Source organism: Armigeres subalbatus, unplaced genomic scaffold (genome assembly GCF_024139115.2).
Source record: "Armigeres subalbatus isolate Guangzhou_Male unplaced genomic scaffold, GZ_Asu_2 Contig491, whole genome shotgun sequence".
Lineage (NCBI taxonomy): Eukaryota > Metazoa > Arthropoda > Insecta > Diptera > Culicidae > Armigeres > Armigeres subalbatus.
The window spans coordinates 264,133-284,314 of NW_026943251.1; the positions used below are offsets into that span (position 1 = coordinate 264,133).

Below are 20,182 nucleotides of genomic sequence, written 5' to 3' on the forward strand. Positions count from 1 at the left end.
TTTCCATGTGGCCTTGTGGATATTCTTACGGGGGAAGAAAGTGCTTCGGACTACCATTCCGCGGGAGGCTGCAAAGTTTATGCATCGTTGGCCGTTGTCGTTCGATACGGTATGTAGACTATCCGGTCCGATGACCGGTCTATACATTTCCTCCCTTCCTACCTGAGCGTTCATGTCACCGATGACGATTTTGACGTCCCGCAGTGGGCATCCATCGTATGTCTGCTCCAGCTGAGCATAGAACGCTTCTTTCTCGTCGTCGGATCTCCCTTCGTGTGGGCAGTGCACGTTGATGATGCTATAGTTGAAGAAACGGCCTTTTATCCTCAGCTTGCACATCCTTGCGTTGATTGGCTGCCACCCAATCACGCGTTGGCGCATCTTTCCCAGCACTATGAAGCCGGTTCCCAGCTCGTTGGTGGTGCCACAGCTTTGGTAGAAGGTAGCCGCTCGATGCCCGCTTTTCCACACTTTCTGTCCTGTCCAGCAGATTTCCTGCAGCGCTACGACATCGAAGTTGCGGGGATGTAATTCATCGTAGATTATCCTATCGCAACCTGCAAAGCCTAGCGACTTGCAGTTTCATGTTCCAAGCTTCCAATCGTGATCCTTTATTCGTCGCCTAAGTCGTTGCCGATTGTATCGAGTCGTATTATCTTCTATGTCGTTCGTAATAGTTGTTTTTAAGGGCGGCTTATTGGGCCTGCGCAAACCTCCTGTCTCGTCGGAGGGCCGTCGTGTCAGGGCTGTTTAGCGTCCCACCTAACACCAGGACTTGGGCTTGTGCGCTTTGAGCGGCACACTGTCGCTTTGGCGGAGCCTACTTGCGGATACATGCAGCTTTTTATAGAGGTTTAACAGGGCCCACTGTCAAACCCCACCACATCCTAGGTAGGCGCCACAACTCGCAGATGGCCTGGGGAGGGATCGTCAAGCCCTTGGACATAGTCCCTGCTGCCCCTAAACTGCTACATCTAAACAGATAACATTGAATCAACAATTTGACGCCACAATACACGGTTCGGAGCCGCATCTCTCCATCCTCGAATACGCCCCACGCTCGCCAAGTCGTTTTGCATCTGGTCTGCCCATCTCGCTTGCTGCGCTCCACGCCCGTGCGAACACCATCTTTGCAGGGTTGCTGTCCGGCATTCTTACAACATGTCCTGCCCATCGTACCCTTCCGGCTTTAGCTACCTTCTACACATGACACATTTGGTGCGGTGGCGAATCTTTTTTAACCGCAGTTTCTTCTAGAGCCTGTAAAAGGCCCGACTTCCACAGATGATGCGCCTTCGTATTTCACGACTAACATTGTTATCAGCCGTTAGCAAGGATCCGAGGTAGACGAATTCCTCGACCATCTCGAAGGTATCCCCGTCTATCGTAACACTGCTTCCCAGGCGGGCCCTGTCGCGCTCGGTTCCGCCCACAAGCATGTACTTTGTCTTTGACGCATTCACCACCAGTCCAGCTTTTGTTGCTTCACGTTTCAGGCGGGTGTACCGTTCTGCCACCTTTGCAAATGTTCGGCCGACAATGTCCATGTCATCAGCGAAACAAATAAATTGACTGGATCTGTTGAAAATCGTACCCCAGCTGTTACACCCGGCTCTCCGCATGACACCTTCTAGCGCAATGTTGAACAACAGGCACGAAAGTCCATCACCTTGTCTTAGTCCCCGGCGCGATTCGAACGAACTGGAGTGTTCGCCCGAAATCTTCACACAGTTTTGCACACCATCCACCGTTGCTTTGATCAGTCTGGTAAGCTTCCCAGGGAAGCTGTTCTCGTCCATAATTTTCCATAGCTCTACGCAGTCTATGCTGTCGTATGCCGCCTTGAAATCAACGAACAGATGGTGCGTTGGGACCTGGTATTCACGGCATTTTTGAAGGATTTGCCGTACAGTAAAGATCTGGTCCGTTGTCGAGCGGCCGTCAACGAAGCCGGCTTGATAACTTCCCACGAACTCATTCACTAATGGTGACAGACGACGGAAGATGATCTGGGATATCACTTTGTAGGCGGCATGAAGGATGGTGGTCGCTCGAAAGTTCTCACTCTCCAGCTTGTCGCCTTTCTTACAGATGGGGCATATAACCCCTTCCTTCCACTCCTCCGGTAGCTGTTCAGTTTCCCAGATTCTGACAATCAATTTGTGCAGGAAAGTGGCTAGCTTTTCCGGGCCCATCTTGATGAGCTCAGCTCGGATACCATCCTTATCAGCTGCCTTATTGGTCTTTAGCTGTTGGATGGCATCCTTAACTTCCCTCATCTTCCATCTTCCACTGAACTGACGTAGTCATCTCTTCCGCTGCCTTGACTTTCACTGCCTGTACTCTCAGCGCCATTTAAATGTTCCTCGTTGTGCTGCTTCGTTGTGCTGCTTCCACCTTTCGATCACCACACGTTTGTACGTCAAGATGCTCCCATCCTTATCCCGGCACATTTCGGCTCGCGGCACGAAGCCTTTGCGGTATGCGTTGAGCTTCTGATAGAACTTGCGTGTTTCTTGAGAATAGCACAGCTGTTCCATCTCCTCGCACTCCGCTTCTTCCAGGTGGCGTTTCATCTCCTGAAAAAGGCGGGTCTGCTGTCTACGCTTCCGTCTATAACGTTCCACGTTCTGCTGGGTACCTTGCTGCAGCGCGACCGCCCGCGCTGCGTCCTTCTCCTCCAAAATCTGTCTGCACTTTTCGTCGAACCAATCGTTCCGTCGACTTCTTCCCATATACCCGACGTTGTTCTCCGCTGCTTCGTTAATAGCTGCTTTGACTGTATTCCAACAGTCCTCAAGAGGGGCCCCATCGAGCTCACCCTCTTCCGGCAACGCTGCCTCGAGATACTGCGTGTATGCAGTGGCGACATCAGGTATCTCTAGTCGCTCTAGGTCGTACCGCGGCGGTCGTCGGTACCGGACATTGTTGATGACGGATTGTTTTGGGCGCAGTTTCATCATCACCAGATAGTGGTCAGAGTCGATGTTAGCGCCACGATGTTAGCGTCGATAATGTCCGAGAAGAGCCGTTCATCAATCAGAACGTGGTCGATTTGTGTTCCCAGCGGGGTTGGTTTCCCGATCTTCCCTAAGGTTGCTCGTATCCCGGCCAGCACAACGGGGAGGTAGGGATGGGAGTTGCTGGGTAATAGACTAAGGACCGCGAGATGGGGTCTATTTTATTCCTTCAGTTACGCGAAGTACCAATGGTACGCTTTACCCAGCATTTGCCGTGGGTATTAAACTCTATTTCCAAAAAAAAAAGGGTACTTTCGGATTTTTTTCTTTTCCAACTGGCACCTCAGGGGTAAGCCAGAGTAAACGCGACGTGCGATGTGACGCAACGCGACAGCGCAATTTGCCAGTCTGTTGATAATGATTGTTATTCTTTTACGTGAGTTGCGTCGCGTCGCATCGCTCGTTGCGTTTACTCTGGCTTGCCCCTTAAAATGGCTCCGAAAAGACCTGAGCGACTCGATTAAATGTCAAAACTAAAACAAAACCATATGACATGCCTATGTAAAAAATGTAATATTTTTTGTTTGCTCTAGATCAGAGGTTCCCAAACTTCTGAATATGCGACCCACCCAGCAGAATCCCATATTGCTTGCGACCCACCAGTTACTAAATGCATTGATTTTGTGAAATTAGATAAAAATGAGTTCGCGTTAGATTGGACAAATCATAATAAATTGCTATTTATCCCATCATTGTATTTGCCAAAATTTCGTCAATTTTTTTTAATTGGATGTGAATTGGATTTGGATGGGATTTGAATTGAATTTGGGTTGGATTTGAATTGGATTTGAAATTTATTCAGATTGGATTTGAATTGGATTTCGATTTGATGAGAATTAGATTTGAATTAGATTTGGATTGGAGTTGAATTAGATTTGGATTTTAAATAGATTCGGATTTGATTTAGATTGGATTAGAATTGGATTAGGATTGGTTTTGGATTGGGTTCGGGGCTTAGATTTGGGTTGTATAGAACTTCTTTCTACTTGCCCAAATATCGTATAACAAAAGAACGGCCGTTGACCTCGTCAGGTTTGTTGTTCTTTAATCATTCAATCATTACTTAGATCCTAATTCAAAATATGGAATAGATTTGTGGGACAAAATAGTAACAAAATTATGAATGAAGATTTGTCTTTCGCGACCCACCACTGAACATCCCACGACCCCCCTGGGGGTCGCGACCCACAGTTTGAGAACCTCTGCTCTAGATTCCTTAAAATATTTCTACCATAGCCCTTTGGACTATGAAGTCCATTTGATATTTATTGACCTTCCAAAAAAATGTTATACTTCTCATATCGATTTTGGCGCCCCTGAAGGCTGGCGCCTTTGGCGGGGGCCAACTTGGCCAACCGCACGTTACGGCGCTGTGGGGATGTAATGCCAATAGGAAGAAGAATGCGAATCATACAGCCACATTATATTTTTCGAAATCAGATGCGAAATTTTCAGTCTTGTTACGTTTATGAAGTACTGATATTTTATATTCAACAAATAGTTACTAGTTGAAGTTCCGTTGATATTATCAAACCGAATAAAAGCAGAAACAATTCTTCCGCATTGGGCGATCCTGCAGAGAAATTTCTATTGTTTTATTACTTTGGATAGGCAAAAAGAAAAATAAAACACCCAGAGCATGCATTGTTTCCGATTAAACTGATGAATCATAAGTGATATTTTAATAGAAATCATGTGTTTAAATGTCACTCATCGTTCTTTATTGTATCGATTTTTGTTTTGTATCAAGATGCAAATCAGTGGTCAATGATTTCATATTATATCTCAATGCTAAATTGCTACAACACGCGTATTCTTATAGGATTCAAGTTTATCTATTGATGTAATGTCCATGGTTTTATTTTTTTGTTTTATTGCACAATTCGGTATATTGTATGTTTTTTTGCTGTCAGTGAACTATTTCAGTTTGAAATCAAGCTTCAATGTTGGTAAGGGACGATTTAGTAATTCTTAGTTGTGTAGACATTTAATGTGTAGCTATATAATAGAATATTACAACGGCATTCCTACGTTTAAATACGTTTTTCTGTAAGCTTTATATGATTTATGGCTGGGCTTTTTTCTATTAGTGTAGTTAATTCCATCTTTCTATCGTACTTGTTCTGAAAGTTGATCAAAATAAAAGTACTATTTTGATTGCGAGATTTAATACTTATTGATTATACGGTTCGAAAAGTGTTTTGTCTCCTATCGAACCTGCTGTCTTCTTCGAATGAAGGTACCTCCTTCGTAGGAATCTCCGTTTGTTATCACTTTGTATGAAAGGAAAAATATGAGTATTGCAATTCACTGTGCTTAGTTCTTGATATCACTGATGCGTCGGCTGAGCGTTGCATTCTTTTTATTGAGCGTTCCGTTGCTGCGGTGCGTCGGATACAGGTTCAACGGGGCCAAGTTAGGGTTTTCGATACGGGTTGGAGACGATACGATCGAGCGATTTCGGTTGAGTGAGCCAACTACTTCTTGCGGTTCTTGGTAGCCCGAGTCCATATCATCAAAGTTTTGGTAAGATTCCATCAAAGGCGTTGGGTCTTCGTAATCGTAATCAACAAAGCCGGAGTTTTCGAACGAATTCTTGTTCTTGACGATTGTGTTTTGGTTCGATGGGATATACTGTTCGTGCTTGTGGCCGTAGTCGATGACTTCGTAATGATCTTCCGGATTATAGTACGAGTCAGAGATAAAATGTTGCGTAGTGCCATGTGGGGTTAGTGTTGCCCAAAGGGTACGATTATCCTGGGGAAGCTGATGGTTAGTTGGATAGAGAATGGTTCCCGGCATAAATCCGGACTTGGTAGAGCCTAGTTGAGGCTCGTTCAGTGAAGACAAAGGTGGATGCTTCAAATTGCTATCATGATATGAATAGTTGTATGCACTGAAAATGTAAAAATAATTAGACAATCGGCTCTTTCAATAAAACATGTTTTCGTACTCTCTGCATTTGATCAAAACCATGGCCAACAAAGCTCCCAACAGTAGAACTCCAACGCATGATGAAACAAGCACGAAAACCCATGTATCATCCATTCCTACGGTTGTGGTTTTTCAAGCGTAGCAAGTCGAGAAAAAGTATGGTATGAGAGAAAATTGTACAATTAACACCGGACCCACTCGGATGCACAGAAATCGATATAAATTATTCACCATTTCCTGAAAGCTCGATAAACTCCATCCCAGACTCCATACCATTCGGTTTAAGAGTTGTTTCGCACATGAATGCCGCTATGCAGGACAACGAATTGTTGGGCGGTTGCGGTGCAATTGCATTCCGTGGCAACAGGAACGACGACAACGGTGGCGGAGGCATCGACAGTATCATATCGGGCGGTGGCCCCAATTCGGAGCAATCGCCCAGACAACTCATACCTTTGGCGAGAATCCTGTTGCAGCGATTAAGGGGGAAAATTTAAATGAAAGTTTGAGCGTTTATATAGATAATATTTATGCCGTCTGCTAAGTAATTATGAATAGCAATAGCAGTATGTCACTAATGTAACGATTTCTGTATGTTTACTGCCACAATGTACTCACACTTTGACGATTTTCTTTTGACAAAATATCGATACAGTCAAGGAATTTCCAGCAGCTTATTGAGAACTGGAAGTTTTCACCACCAAACATAAGGGGACGCATGCGCGGTTGTAAGCGCGCTTCGACCGTGTACTCGCCTCTCGTGTATTTTCTTTCGGTTTCTAACGTAATGCGTTTACTCTAATGCGAATTGTGCGAAAGAAAAAGGTGGAAAGCCTGAGGGACATTTACGTTGTTTGCTGTTATTGATTTCAGAATCACGCTTGCAGAAGGATACCCCCTTGTACCTCTGATGCGGCCTGATGCGTGGATTTGATATAAAAGATAAAGTTGTTTTTGAGGTGAACTAGCCTAGGGCTAAAAACCTCATTAATAAGGATAATAATAATAATAATAATAAAGTTGTTTTTTTTGTGTGACTTTCATATTAACTCCGAGATAATCGCAATTTACAAAATCCAGATGTGGTTTTTAGCTGATAATGTTTCTTAATTTATTACATATCATCTATGAAAATTCAGATATTCGACGGATGTCAAAGGGATTCGCTCGGCCGCGACAACTCATGACATAGTATGAGGTAATAAGGAAAGCATCTAAAAACGAGTGTTGATAAAATATCGTTTACCATGACTTTTCAAAATCCGTTCAACGTCAATGGCAATATCATCACGAAGTTGAAAGCAAACGATTCGCTATGCCTTTCCTATTTAATTCACCCTCCTGTTGATATTTTGTAAGGGCGAAATCCAATACGCACACGTGGCAAAAGAAAGGATTAGATATTGCCGGTGTTAAGCGAAAGGGGCTAGAGATTATATGTTGGTGCCTGTTTCGTCAATGAGAGAAGGCACGATGCCTGTTATAAAGGAAAACAATATCTCATTATTCGAATTATCACTTTTATTATGGTCAAAACCGCACTGAATCCTTGATGCGTAAGGTATCTCGATAACGATTTGAGCATGTATGCCGCTTATGTTCAATAGTAAAAACCTTGAAACCTCATTGCTACATTTTATTCGATCCCGTTTCCAGCTCATTCAGCATCAGGGTAGTCTCCGTAAAATGGATATTTTGTTTCCTCAGAGTTTCCGCTGTCTCGTATTGCTCCAGATCACGCATGAATGGTGCCAACAACCGCTGGTCCTTGATCTCTGTTCGCCCCGTCATGATGCTCACCGTGTATGCCACTAAAAAGTACACCACAACACCAAATAACGAATAGTACATAAAGCTGAGTTTAAATATGCGCGGGACATCATTCTGAACCGTTGCTAAAGGTGTGGAAACTAGCGTTGCATTATGAAGAAGATTAACATCACATCCATCGGTTCGGAACGGCATGAATGGATGTTGCGGGTACAATTGTGCACCGATGAGGATTGAACCGGTTGCAATCATTGACAGGACAGCTCCATATATGGCTCCTTTAGTGTTTATCGTAGAGGTAAGCATACCGGATGAGAACAATCCCAACAGAGTGCCTGACGTAACTCCTGATAGCGAAATGGCCATATGCATAACTTCACCCATTTTCTCTGCAACAAACACCAGAGCAATGACGATGATTCCGAGTATTACAACCAAAGCCTTCATCACCTTGCTTGCGGTTTTTTCACTTGAGCTTGGAAAATGGCGTCGAATGAAGTCTTCGTAGATCGTTCCTGCTAGAGTGTTAAGAACCGACGACAGAGTTGATAGTGCTGCAGAGAAAATTCCCGACACGAAAAATCCAGGAAGTCCTGGAATTTTTGCTCCAACATCCATCACATAGTATGGTAAGATTTGATCCAACTTGTTGATTTTTCCGATTGAGTATGGATCACACGCTTCGTACTTTGCATACATTAGTAATCCCATAAAGCAAGAACAGCTTTTGATAAAGATCATCCCACCAGTGAAGATGATCAGAGTCTTCTTGGCTATTTTCAAGTCAGGAACAGCGAGGAACCGTTGAACGCAGCCTTGGCTTACACCCAAAGTTCCGATCCATATGGTGGATAGCCCTAAAGTAACCGTCCAGAACGATGAACGTATAAAAGGATCGGGATTCATGCTGAAAAATAGCTATATCAAATGCTATGAATCTGTGTCTCAACAATGTGACTCACTTGAAAAACACCAAGCGTCCACCTTGTTCTGCTGCTTCCCAGACGTGGGTGAAACCTCCCACACTGACGAGCCCGAGGGATATGATAGCTAGCGTTGCTCCAATCATCATTATGAACTGCAGTGTGTCTGTCCAAACGACGGCTCGTAGTCCTCCTACTGTAGTATAGAAGGTGCAAACAATGCATATCAAAGGGGTGATCAGATGCAGGTTTATGCCAGTAACTTGACTGAAAGCTAAAGCTGGTACATACACCACAATTGGGATGTAAATTATGCAAGCGAATGCGTAGATAAAACTTGCCGCCGATCGTACCTTGTGATCGAATCGGTTTTCCAAATATGTGAATACTGACGTTACCTGCAGATCATAAAACACTGGCAAATAGATTTTCCTCATAAGAATGTAGACCTAGGAAAAAAAATCTTATGATAAACTGTACAAACTGACCAGTATAAGAGATTATTTACCGGAAATGCAGCGATAACACACAACCAGTATTGTGATCCATGGCCATACAGTTCTGTGGGCAGTCCAAGCAGGGTGATCCCAGAAACATGCCTAAAAGAAGTGAAACAGTAAACACAGTGGCCCTGCAACGTCGTCGAATTTCAATTACGTTGCAATCAGTGAAGCTGATATAGGAAACTTGCTCATTGCTTTCCCACCGAGCAAGTATTCTTTGGTATTATCTTGTTTGACCTTGGACAGAAAGCCAAAGTATACTCCTATGATTGTTGAAATCAAGAGCATCGAGAAGAATATCACATAATCAAACACGGAGAAATTCAAATCTCCACTGCTAACTTCTTTCTCGATTATTGCTGGGTAAGGAGTGGTTGTATCTGCAAAACTGAAGATCGCGAACACCGTGGAACTTTTGGTGGAAGTAGTATAGAGCGTACCCGTGGAAGATGGTGCAGAATTTGGAATCATCGAAGCTTCGCCTATTACACTAGTAATCATTGTGCTGATAACTGATAGATCAGTGGTACTAGGTATATGATTTGTGGAACTGGCTGGATGTAAAACTTTTTCGACCACCATTTGTCCATCCTTTTCCATCCTGATGTCTAGATCTAACTGAATGGTACCCGGCTGAGGAAAGCTATTAAAATGGATAGAGTCTATATTCTAAGCTGAGATGAGATGCGTCTATATAGATTGGACTCTATTGTAACTCTGTATTTATCGTCCTCGTTTGAATGTTTACTGTGCAGATATGTCTTACTGTCTGAAACTATTCTGAATTTGCAGCTAAAAAGAATAGACTGGCTAATAATATTATGAATTTATGGATTTTCAAAGTTTTTAACATTGAAATTTCATTTTGAAAATATTTACAGGATGTTTTTATGTTGAGCAGACGCGTTTTCAGATTTGGTAGTAATATTGTTTGAACAACAGTTCTATCAATGTGAATAAATATAAGATCAAAACTAAAAAAACTGCAAAAACCTCCTTTATCTATCTTCTTTATATCGTGGGACCAAACACCACCCTCCAATACATTTTTCGAACTAAATATTTTACATGTAGTGCAATTGTACAAATCGAGTTTCAGCCATAGTAAATCTTTATACAGTTTTTTGTTTTCTTTGAAGTTATATAACTCACAAAAGGATGGACTAATTTGCAAGATTTCTTCACTAATCGGTTTGTCGGAGCTTCTCTCGTAAATGAAGGCTAAATATTGAAACATTGGATAAAAAATGGGGAAGTAAAAACATTTGCTTCAAAAGACGAGGTTCGCAGTGAGCAAGGTAGATTAATCAGGTGGAAGAAGATTTGTGGACCGGCCTTAGTTTGAATACATGCGTGAATGAATGTTTATATGTCTAAAAAATTCGTCAACACAAAGAAAATAGCAGCTGATTTTTTTTTACATTCCAGTTGAATTTTCATACTCAACAAAACCTAAAAAATTGTTTTTATTCAACCAGTCTATAAAAGAGCACGTTAATATGCATAACTTATGATTCAAAATGCAATGAGGTTGGTTTATATCACAGAATACCGTCTATCTTCCTGATAATTCTCAACTCACATGTAGGGTGGAATGATATGAAGCGCTACTTTGAAGCAAAGTTAGCTTTATTTTTGCCAACTAAATAAAAACGAAATTATTTTAAAATGTTTGTAGTTCAACTTTGTATTTAGCTGTCAAATCCATAGTATATGTTTGATTACATGTAATATTTTATAGAATTATATAAAATATTGCTATCAGGATTTGAAATATCATCTGAGCACATGATATTTTCTTTGGTTGTCAAAAATTATTAATCCCTAATCAAAAAGCGCTCTGAAAAGATTTTATTATTTGAGCATTTGATGATTATGTTGGGAAGGTCTGCGTAGCCATACGAAATGGATATTATTTGCCATAATAATTTGTGTCTCTGAGCAAACTGCTCGGAGGTCAACTGAATCATGAAGGCGAATAGTTGCTCCCAGTTGGATGGACTTTGAGTCTCTAACCATGGAATTAACATGACTCATCGGCCGCATCTCCGCTGAAGCCACTCGACTGGCTTTCAGTGGAGGATATCATAATCCTAGAAGACACATCCTCAAAAATGACCGAAATAAAGGAGAAATAAGCAGAATCAGAAGTACACGGCACGAAACCAAACGCAAATATATTGATTTGCAACGTTTGGTTTTCGCCCGCGATAGGAACGCACGTGGCAAAGTGACGAGAACTTCAAGAATTAATTACACATAGATCTTTTCAGGAAAGTGAAATTTTCTGGTAAGATTATTTGGTTATGTTTCTGTTAGTCATTAGAAATGAAATCAGTTTTTTTCCGAGCCACTATTTTTCTTGTTTTAATAAATTAAGCCCGTTAGCCCACTCATAACGATTAATGAAGGGGTGGGGCTAATGGAATTATTTTCTGCGGCTTTCCGGCGCGTGCGAGCCATTTTGATCGGGATTCCGCAGACAACGGACCGTTCGGAGAATGTTAAATGCCACTGCCTTGCAAGCGCGAGAAAATGCAACAAAAATAAATAAAAGTGTTTAAAAAATTAGGCACGTTACATTTTTTAGCAAAGAGTCCTAGATGGAAAACGCATCATAAGTGAAAAAAAATATATTTTTGCACTTTTTTCCCAAGCAAGAAAGGCAAAGCAATTTTTACGCTAATCACGCCATAATCTAACACATGAGATTCAAGATAATTATTACCAATGGGAAAAAGTATATCTTTGTTCAACGAATTAAAACTGAAAATACATCTTCCACTTGAAACTTACGATCTGTTTGTAAAAACACCGTTCTCACCGTTCTTATATGGCTCAAATTCATCTGGGGGATTACTAGGTAGTAATGTAATAATAAATTAAGCCCGTAAATTTGAATGAATGGGATCACTAACGAAAACCAAGCTTCCACGTCAAACGCCGATGCCACTGAATCAGTCCCTTTTCGCAATTAAACCTTTCTGTTCAGAAAATGATAGTCCTGAGAAGAACCAATTTTCTTTTCCCAATGCGCCTTTCCAACAACCAACTGACACCACAATTTGTAATAAATGTAATGTAATAAATGTTATGTAATAAAAGTATCGCCACTGGCTGCACAGGATCGCCACAGTGTAGTCAACCCTTTCTTCATATAAAATGCTGGTTTACTGAGGTTGAATGATCTGCAGCAACACACCGAGGACCAGCACTCCACTGAGATCGCTTTGATGCGTCCGTTCTGCGTGAAATCTTGTTCAAACTGAGTATTAGATCCTAACCCGCAAGTAATTGATTTTTGATGTCTATGCTAGTGATACATGTGCATGATTGGTTGCTTTACCTACCTCTAAGCTTTTTATCAATTATCGATAATAAATAGTCTTTTTATATAAATACAAAGAAGTGTTGACTCATCCTTGATCGAATGGTCCAAAAAAAAATTGAAAATCCATCGAGAAACGGCTGAGATATTAAAGTTTAAAGTCTATCATATTTTCGTGACGGTCCCCGATTTTCGCAATCTTAAAGTGTACTCCAATATAGAAAACACAGACGTAGTCCTACGTCAAAATGATGCTTCATATAAATACTGTACTTGGTTTACTGAGAGGACAGATAACTGAGAATAAAATCCCATAATTTCATCAGTTATTTTGCTCAGAAGGTCAAATGATGGGATGGTTTGCAATGCTTTATAGGAATACCAATTGATGTCTATTGTCTACGTTGCATCAACATCCAAAATCCTTTGTACCTATATAAGTAGACTGTTAACAACAATTGGGTAACAGCACCTCAAGTTTGATCGGCGGGAGATGCTTAATATTTTATGGACCAAAGCTTCAATTTTGATGAGCTTGAAGGTGATGAGAGATGAAATGAAGTGGATACCAAATATATATAAATAGGGGAACTGTTCCGTTTTCCATATCACTGAACATATATTCATCTCATCGCAAAACAGAGAAATACAGCACCAATCTTGTGGCTTCTTTTTGCTAACATGCGCGCTCGTTCACTGCTGAAAAAAATCACAAAAATAAATAACAAATCAAATATCTTTTTATTGCTTTGTTTTTGATGGGATGAAAATGGGAGTTCCAGAGAATCCAGGTCAAATCTAAATACATTTCTTGTTAAATACATAACATATTGTAAAACTGAATACATCTTTAAATAAATTTACACATGACGAATTACACCAATATACAGAGAATAATCCACAGGCAAGCTGGTAGCCATTTAAGCTTGCGGAAAACTGGATACAGGTTACTGCGTTTAAGTCTTATACAATTCTTGTATATACCTCTTACACAACATTACCTGCATGTGAATAATGCAGATCTGTATTGGATGGTTGGGTGTATACACTATTTTGTCAAGTCAGTCTGAAATCCATATTGATTTCTAATCAGTCTCATAGATGTCCGGATAAATTTGACAAATATTTGTCAATATGTATGACAATAATGGACTACGGGCTACGGGATTATTTCTTCATTATGATTCAATTATTTGTTTGTGAAAAGTGTATCGTATTTTATTAATAACCGGAAAAATCAATTGTAGATATTATACTTACATACTGTTCCAAGGGCGTATAATACTATGTTCTTTTTCTATGCCTCTCCTAAAATATCAAAAAGGAGGGCTTGATCTTTCGTGATTCACACTCAGATATGATTGATAGCATAATTTAAATTGACTTGCGCTGGCGGCAAATACTCAATACCGTCGACTGGCGTGACCTCACATATAAATAAATTGAATAGATGCTATCTTTTAAAACCCTGATCAAGATCCAGAATCAGGAAAATGTTGGCATTGATTTTAAATAATAAATGATTCTTCTGTCTAGAACCGCAACTTAATATTAATTATAACTTTATGATATACTTATAATTATAAATTAGAATAGCTCTGATCACCGCGTGACTTTATCGAAATTAAATTATTGGCTTTTTTCGGTGATAATTATACTACTCAAAGCGAAAGGGAGTAGATAAAAGTAATGAAGATACAGATTCGATTGACACCGCAAGCGAGCGGCAAGTGTAATTATTATGGAACTTACAAAGCCCATAAACTATGCGATAAAGACCATAGTGTTATTTAACCCTTATGAGGCCGGCTGAATGATTTTCCATAGCAAGACGTTGAAACTCTGTCAGATCCACAATAATGACGATTAAAATTGATTGTAGGAATTAATGGGAGTTTTGATCAAGGAGAAGTGGAGGAAGGAATTAAATTTTTTTTTACCCTTAAAATAGCCAACAGGGTACCAGGGTACCCACGAAACTGAAATGCTTGTATTTCATGCAATTTTCAAGCGATTTCAACAGTTTTGGACTCTTTTGATTCGGAATTTTCTTCTTTATCATGCTATTGTTGGGTTGGATCGGTCCAGTCACGCTGATGTCCAGGAAATCCGGCTATCCAGGGACGTGTCCTGATTGTAGCATCCTCCCGGAGGAATTTCTGGAGGAACTTCCAGAGGAATTTCTGGAGGAACTTCCAGAGGAATTTCTGGAGGAACTTCCAGAGGAATTCCTGAAGAACTCCTGGAGGAATTTCTGGAGGAACTTCCAGAGGAATTTTTGGAAGAGCTTCCAAAGAAATTCTTAGAGGAACTGCCAGAGAAATTCCTGGAGGAACTTCCAGAGGAATTCCTGGAAGAACTTCCAGAGGAATTCCTGGAAGAACTTTCAGAAGAATTCCTGGAGGAGCACCAGATAAATTCAAGCCGCAGGTTCGCGCGTATGCAGCGTTTTTAGTAGGAGAAATTACACTCTTTTCTTACTCGTGAAGCGAGTATTTCCACCAGAGCATTAGTGATTAATCATAGATTTAATCATGATTAATGAATAATGGGTTATTTAGTCATTATTCATTAATCATAATCATACAAAAAATACGATGTAATCATTAATCACTAATCGTTAATCATAGAATTTTACATTTATTCATTAATCACTAATCATATTCATAATCAATTTTAATCATTGCATATATCGCTTTTATTCATTGATCTTTAATCATAGTCATATAATTTCTATACCTTTTAATAACCCAATTTGGAAGGAAGGTTACTTGCTTACTGATCACTATGCAAATCATACAATTTGATTATTCATAATGATTAATTATTAATTATATCGATCGCTAATCATTAATCATACACATATTTTGTCAACATTTAATCACGATCGGTAATCGTTAATCTTACTTCAAACGTTCTATTCATGAATCATAGTCGTTAATCTTTGCCAAAATTAATTTTAATCGTTAATCATAATCATTAATCGTTGTCAAAAACGAATTAATCATTATTCATAATCTTTTATCATAGAGTTGAATGATTTAATCATAACAAATTTAATCATTCATTGGAAGCTTTATTCATTAACGCTCTGATTTCCACTACTGGTATACAGTTCTATTCTGGAGCCCCACATAGTGGATATTTAAGGCCGAAGAGTAGTGCTCTCAGAATGCTGATACAAAGGATTCAAGAAAAGTCACAGCTATCTAGGACAACTTTCCTGGTTCGATTACTTCTCCGAATGTCCTGAATCTTTTGGTGGACAACTTGGTGGCCACCGGGGGGTCAATGAAAAATTTATTATGCACTTATCTAGCTAGAAAATCGATTTAAAAAAAGCTTTTACAGCTTTCTGAACCATTAAAATTTTTTTCAGACCACTCATGATCTATTATGGAACCTATTCCGGAATGGACACTACGGAGTCCACTTAACTGATGAACACAGGATCATCAAGAACATGTGCTTGAGATTATTTCAAGAAGTTTGATATCCACATTGATGATGTTTCATAGAAAAATGTTTTTGGCCACCTATGACCCCTCGAGGAATCTGATCAGAAATCGCCAATCGAAGGTTTGAGCTTCTGATGGACCCAAAACAATAAAGATCAATCTGCTGATGAAATTTCAAGAAGTTTGATACCCATATTGCGGAATACCTACCGAAATCAACAATCAATATCATCTAAGTAGGACATGTCCCTGGAAATCCGGATTTCCCGGAAATCAAAGTGACCAGATTCGTCCAGCAGTTTGATAGAAGAAGAAGTTTTAAATCGAACGAGCCCAAAATTATGTAGATCGGTTGAAAATTGCCTGAGATATAAGCATTTTAGTTTTGTGGGTACCCGGGTACCCTGCCGGCCTGTTAAGGGTGTTTTTTTGCCGGCCACACAACGGTTAATAAGTAGCATTCTACAGGAAACAAGACCTAGTCGATCACTATTGAAGTTTATTACGACTGGCATTCGTTTTTAGAAGTACGATGAAGTAGGTGAACAAATCTGCTTCCATATAAAAATCTTTATGCCTGCCGTATCCTAACGTAACTATCAAATCTGTACTTTCGTCTCTAATTGTATCATGAACATGTGCGCCTAAGTTTGCAAGATGATATTAGCATTTCCATATCAAGTTTGTCATTTAACTCATCTCATTAATTACATATAATTACTTTTGCTAGGTTTTTTAACCTTCCTGGACTCGTACCCTTGTAAAAAGCACAAACACATTCGAAAAAATCACACTTGTCGTTAACAAGAGCGGAGGCTAAGGCAGCCAATGTAAAAAGTGAACGCCTCTTCAATACTACTCAGGAAAGTATCAAACCAAATCTGCATGGCAAAATAGCTTGGCGTGCCATGATCGTTTTTAATTAAATTAATCCGATTTTTATACAGTCAGGAACGATTAGTTTTAATCTTGTTTTTAGTTTTGATTTTTTGTTTTTAATCCAGCTTTCCACGTTCGCCATAATGGCGGATGCTATAAAAAGTTTGACATTAACTGCTTCCCGACACTGAACTGGAATTTTGGTCTGAGCAAGCTTTGATTTTCTTCGTCACTATTGACATCCCATAGTTTGTTATTTTATATCAACAAGGACATCACTACAATTTAAACTTATTATGTTTACCTACCATTCAAATTAAGATACAAATCAATTTCAATTAATATGATATGTTATTTCAGATAACATGTTGCTTCGAAAGTCACAGCTTGGGGAAACCTGCATGATGGTCTTTGGAGTGAAGCATGCTTCCAGCAGCTTTCTGATGTTTCAAATTCTGTTGCTCGATACTCCAATATGACGCAAGAAGTATCACTTGTTACTAGCAGCTAATGTGGAGAACACGTCTGAAAAAAGGAAGTGGTTCTTCTTCTGGCAAAACTAATTTTATTAAAGAAAATTTTCTTTTCTTAATTGACAGAGAATTTAGTTGTTGATCGTTATCATGGCCGATTGTTTGATCTACGCGTCTTTATTCAACTACATTCAAATTAAACCAAAGGGGGGGAAATTCTTGTCTCTGTATGGCCTGTACTGTTAGCGAGTGTTCAGTAGATGGAATATTATTTCTCCATTTCTCATGACTGACTTATTTTATTATTATTTTTTAATTGTTACAATCTTAACTCGTTGTTTGAACCACAACCTTGTACAGCCTATCCCCCAAGTTTCCATTTTAAGTGTTCGCAATGAAATTTCTCATATGATTGCCTATCAATTGGACCATGGCCCAATCAACAGAAGCCTAACTAAAAAGTGGCATATGTATTGCAATCCGAACCAGCGAATCACGACCATATTTCCAACAAAGTACGAAAGGGTTAAACTAGTGTGATCAAAATTTCTAATTTTTATGAATTATCATTCAAATAATTTAACAATCAAATAATTTTCAATTCCATGATTATTTCCCAAATGTTTTGGCAGTTCTGAATAAGTATCAGAAGTGCTGAAGGCATAGAGCAAACTTTCTGCAAACGATTACAATTACAATTCTTCTGGTAGGTTTATGACGTTTCCTCTGGAGCGTCTAACCAGAGGAACCAGTAGCTTCAACCGGAAAACAAATCCATTTAAGAATCAAATAGCTTGATAAAGGTTGCTTTCACTATATTTATGCTAAATGGTCCAGAAGCAGTCGAATAGAACTATAGAGTATTGGTGAGCATGCGGAAGCTTCCGTTCCTAACAAACCGACGAGTGGAAGATCAGTAGTACATTTGTACTTAGAATTGGCTTCAATGTATCTGAAATAAAACATTAAATAATTATTCAAAAGGAACGGTGAAAATGATTAAACTCAATCCTTCAGTAAATTATGTTGTTGATAGAAAAATAACAAGTTTGAGTTGTCGTTAGCAACGAAACACAGCAATGCTTGCTAGACGAAAATTTCAGTTCAGTGTCGGGAAGCAGTTAATGTCAAACTTTTAATGGAATCCGCCATTATGGCGATCGTGGAAAGCTGGATATCCATGAAATTATTTCTCATGATTTAACTTTGTACATCCTATTATAGTTTCTCCTTTCCCATCATGAAACAGATTATAATCCAATCCATCAAAGCATGCTTTTCCCGCAAGCATTGAACGCAAAGTCAGTTCAGGTTTTTCCTTTGCCTTTGTATTTTATTGCTTTGTAGGTACGCGTTATCCTTCTCGTGGGGGACCGAAATACTTGAAAGTAAACTTTCCGACCATTGAAATTAAAAGTAGGCTTTGTGAATAAAACTACAAAAATTAAAAACAAATTGCTCCCCAGCGAACGCGGATTTTCAGGTGCCATTTATTCGTACCCAAAAATTACTATGTTTAAATGCAAATCGCTATGAAAACAGTTAGATTCGTGGAATATAAATCGAAGGGAACACTTATTCAGGTGTGTATTGAGCAATTTACGATGGTAGTTTACTCAATCGGTCTGCTTTTATTTGAATATTCAGTCAGAAAATAACTGTACGGATTTTGATGCTCTGATTCGAAATCCATCCGATGTGGACGGATTTTGATTCAGTTTTGTTCATTATTTTATCAAGTTTCTCGTAGTTTCTAATGCGTGAATGTGGAACATTTGAAAAATAGACGCCCTTGTGAAACAGTAACATCGACAAAAGTTTATTTGCATTCGATCCGTATTTACTACAGACATGACCAAATGCTGAATTGCTTAAGCGTGCGGATTTTGATGTCCCACTAATCGGAAAATTTCCAACACCTTGTGTATATACTGCGGGGGACCGAAATCCGTACACTCTGAGGTGAGCCAGCCTAGGGCTGAAAGCCTCTTTAATAAAGAAAAAAATCCGTACAGCACCGAAATCAGTAAGCTTTTAGGCTATTGGGATGGAAAGTAGGCTTTGAAATGAAAAGAACATAAATCAAAAACAAATCGCCACCTACCAAACGCATAGTTTCTGGCGCCATTTTTATGCGTGTAGAACATAATTGCATCAAGATGCAGTTTAATTGCAAATTGCGATTAATAAATTTAAGATAAGCGGAACACAAATCAAAGCCATCGCTTCTTAAGGTTCGTATTTAACTATTTGGGCCCTTCTTAGCCTTGCGGTAAGACGCACGGCTACAAAGCAAGACCATGCTGAGGGTGGCTGTCGATTCCGGTGCCGGTCTAGGCAATTTTCGGATAGGAAATTGTCTCGACTTCCCTGGGCATAAAAGTATCGTCGTGTTAGCCTCATGATACACGAATGCAAAAATGGTAAGTTGGCTTAGAAACTCCGCAGTTAATAACTGTGGAAGTGCTGAATGAACACTAAGCTGCGAGGCGGCTCTGCCCCAGTGTGGGGCTGTAATGCCAATAAGAAGAAGAAGAAGATTCAACTGTTTACAGTGGTCTTCTTCTTCTTCTTATTTGCATTACATCCCCACACTGGTACAGTGGTAGTTTAGTCAATTAGTTTGCTACAATTTATATATTTTGTTAGGATTATGATCCTTCACAGAAAAAAATATGTTGTGATTTTTAATGCATTTTTATGCACATATTTAGGGGAATGGAAATAAACGTAACATTCAATCGATCTCACTATTCTTTTAAATCGAAATAAATTTAAACGGTGCTTGCTTGTAAAATTCAATCAAAATTATTTGGATATCGAATGTTAATTGCATGCTGATCCGTTCTCTTATGTGGTGCTTCCTTCAAAGAGCGAAATGCTCACTGGAAGCA

General features: G+C 39.6%; 2 protein-coding genes across 3 annotated transcripts; both read right to left on the reverse strand.

Moving 5' to 3' along the window:
• Window positions 1–4,718: 4,718 nt before the first annotated feature.
• On the reverse strand, window positions 4,719–6,462 carry LOC134204257 (uncharacterized). Its single transcript, XM_062679078.1, has 3 exons — window positions 6,186–6,462; window positions 5,974–6,070; window positions 4,719–5,916 (listed from the first exon to the last, which is right to left on the reverse strand). The coding sequence occupies exons 1-3, from the start codon at window positions 6,403–6,405 to the stop codon at window positions 5,337–5,339; spliced, it is 897 nt and encodes a 298-aa protein (XP_062535062.1). The 5' UTR covers window positions 6,406–6,462; the 3' UTR covers window positions 4,719–5,336.
• Window positions 6,463–7,478: 1,016 nt separating this feature from the next.
• On the reverse strand, window positions 7,479–9,765 carry LOC134204262 (sodium-coupled monocarboxylate transporter 1-like). 2 transcript variants are annotated; one of them, XM_062679086.1, is made up of 4 exons: window positions 9,305–9,765; window positions 9,156–9,246; window positions 8,687–9,045; window positions 7,479–8,631 (listed from the first exon to the last, which is right to left on the reverse strand). In XM_062679086.1, exons 1-4 carry the CDS (start codon window positions 9,748–9,750, stop codon window positions 7,584–7,586), a joined length of 1,944 nt encoding a protein of 647 aa, XP_062535070.1. In that variant the 5' UTR covers window positions 9,751–9,765; the 3' UTR covers window positions 7,479–7,583. The 2 variants fall into 2 exon arrangements, with proteins under 2 accessions (XP_062535070.1, XP_062535069.1); XM_062679085.1 differs by having other exon boundaries at window positions 8,687–9,096.
• Window positions 9,766–20,182: the final 10,417 nt, after the last annotated feature.

What these genes read in the sequence shown, in the direction of transcription:
- LOC134204257 (XM_062679078.1), bottom strand. Translation starts at nt 6,405, where the DNA reads ATGAGTTGTCTGGGCGATTGCTCCGAATTGGGGCCACCGCCCGATATG. An exon ending in TATCGAGCTTTCAGGAAATG is followed by an intron (nt 6,071 to 6,185) that starts GTGAATAATTTA and finishes CCACAACCGTAG; the next exon opens with GAATGGATGATACATGGGTT. An exon ending in GTTTTGATCAAATGCAGAGA is followed by an intron (nt 5,917 to 5,973) that starts GTACGAAAACAT and finishes TTACATTTTCAG; the next exon opens with TGCATACAACTATTCATATC.
- LOC134204262 (XM_062679085.1), bottom strand. Translation starts at nt 9,750, where the DNA reads ATGGAAAAGGATGGACAAATGGTGGTCGAAAAAGTTTTACATCCAGCC. An exon ending in GTGTTATCGCTGCATTTCCG is followed by an intron (nt 9,097 to 9,155) that starts GTAAATAATCTC and finishes TTTTTTTCCTAG; the next exon opens with GTCTACATTCTTATGAGGAA. An exon ending in GGACGCTTGGTGTTTTTCAA is followed by an intron (nt 8,632 to 8,686) that starts GTGAGTCACATT and finishes GCTATTTTTCAG; the next exon opens with CATGAATCCCGATCCTTTTA.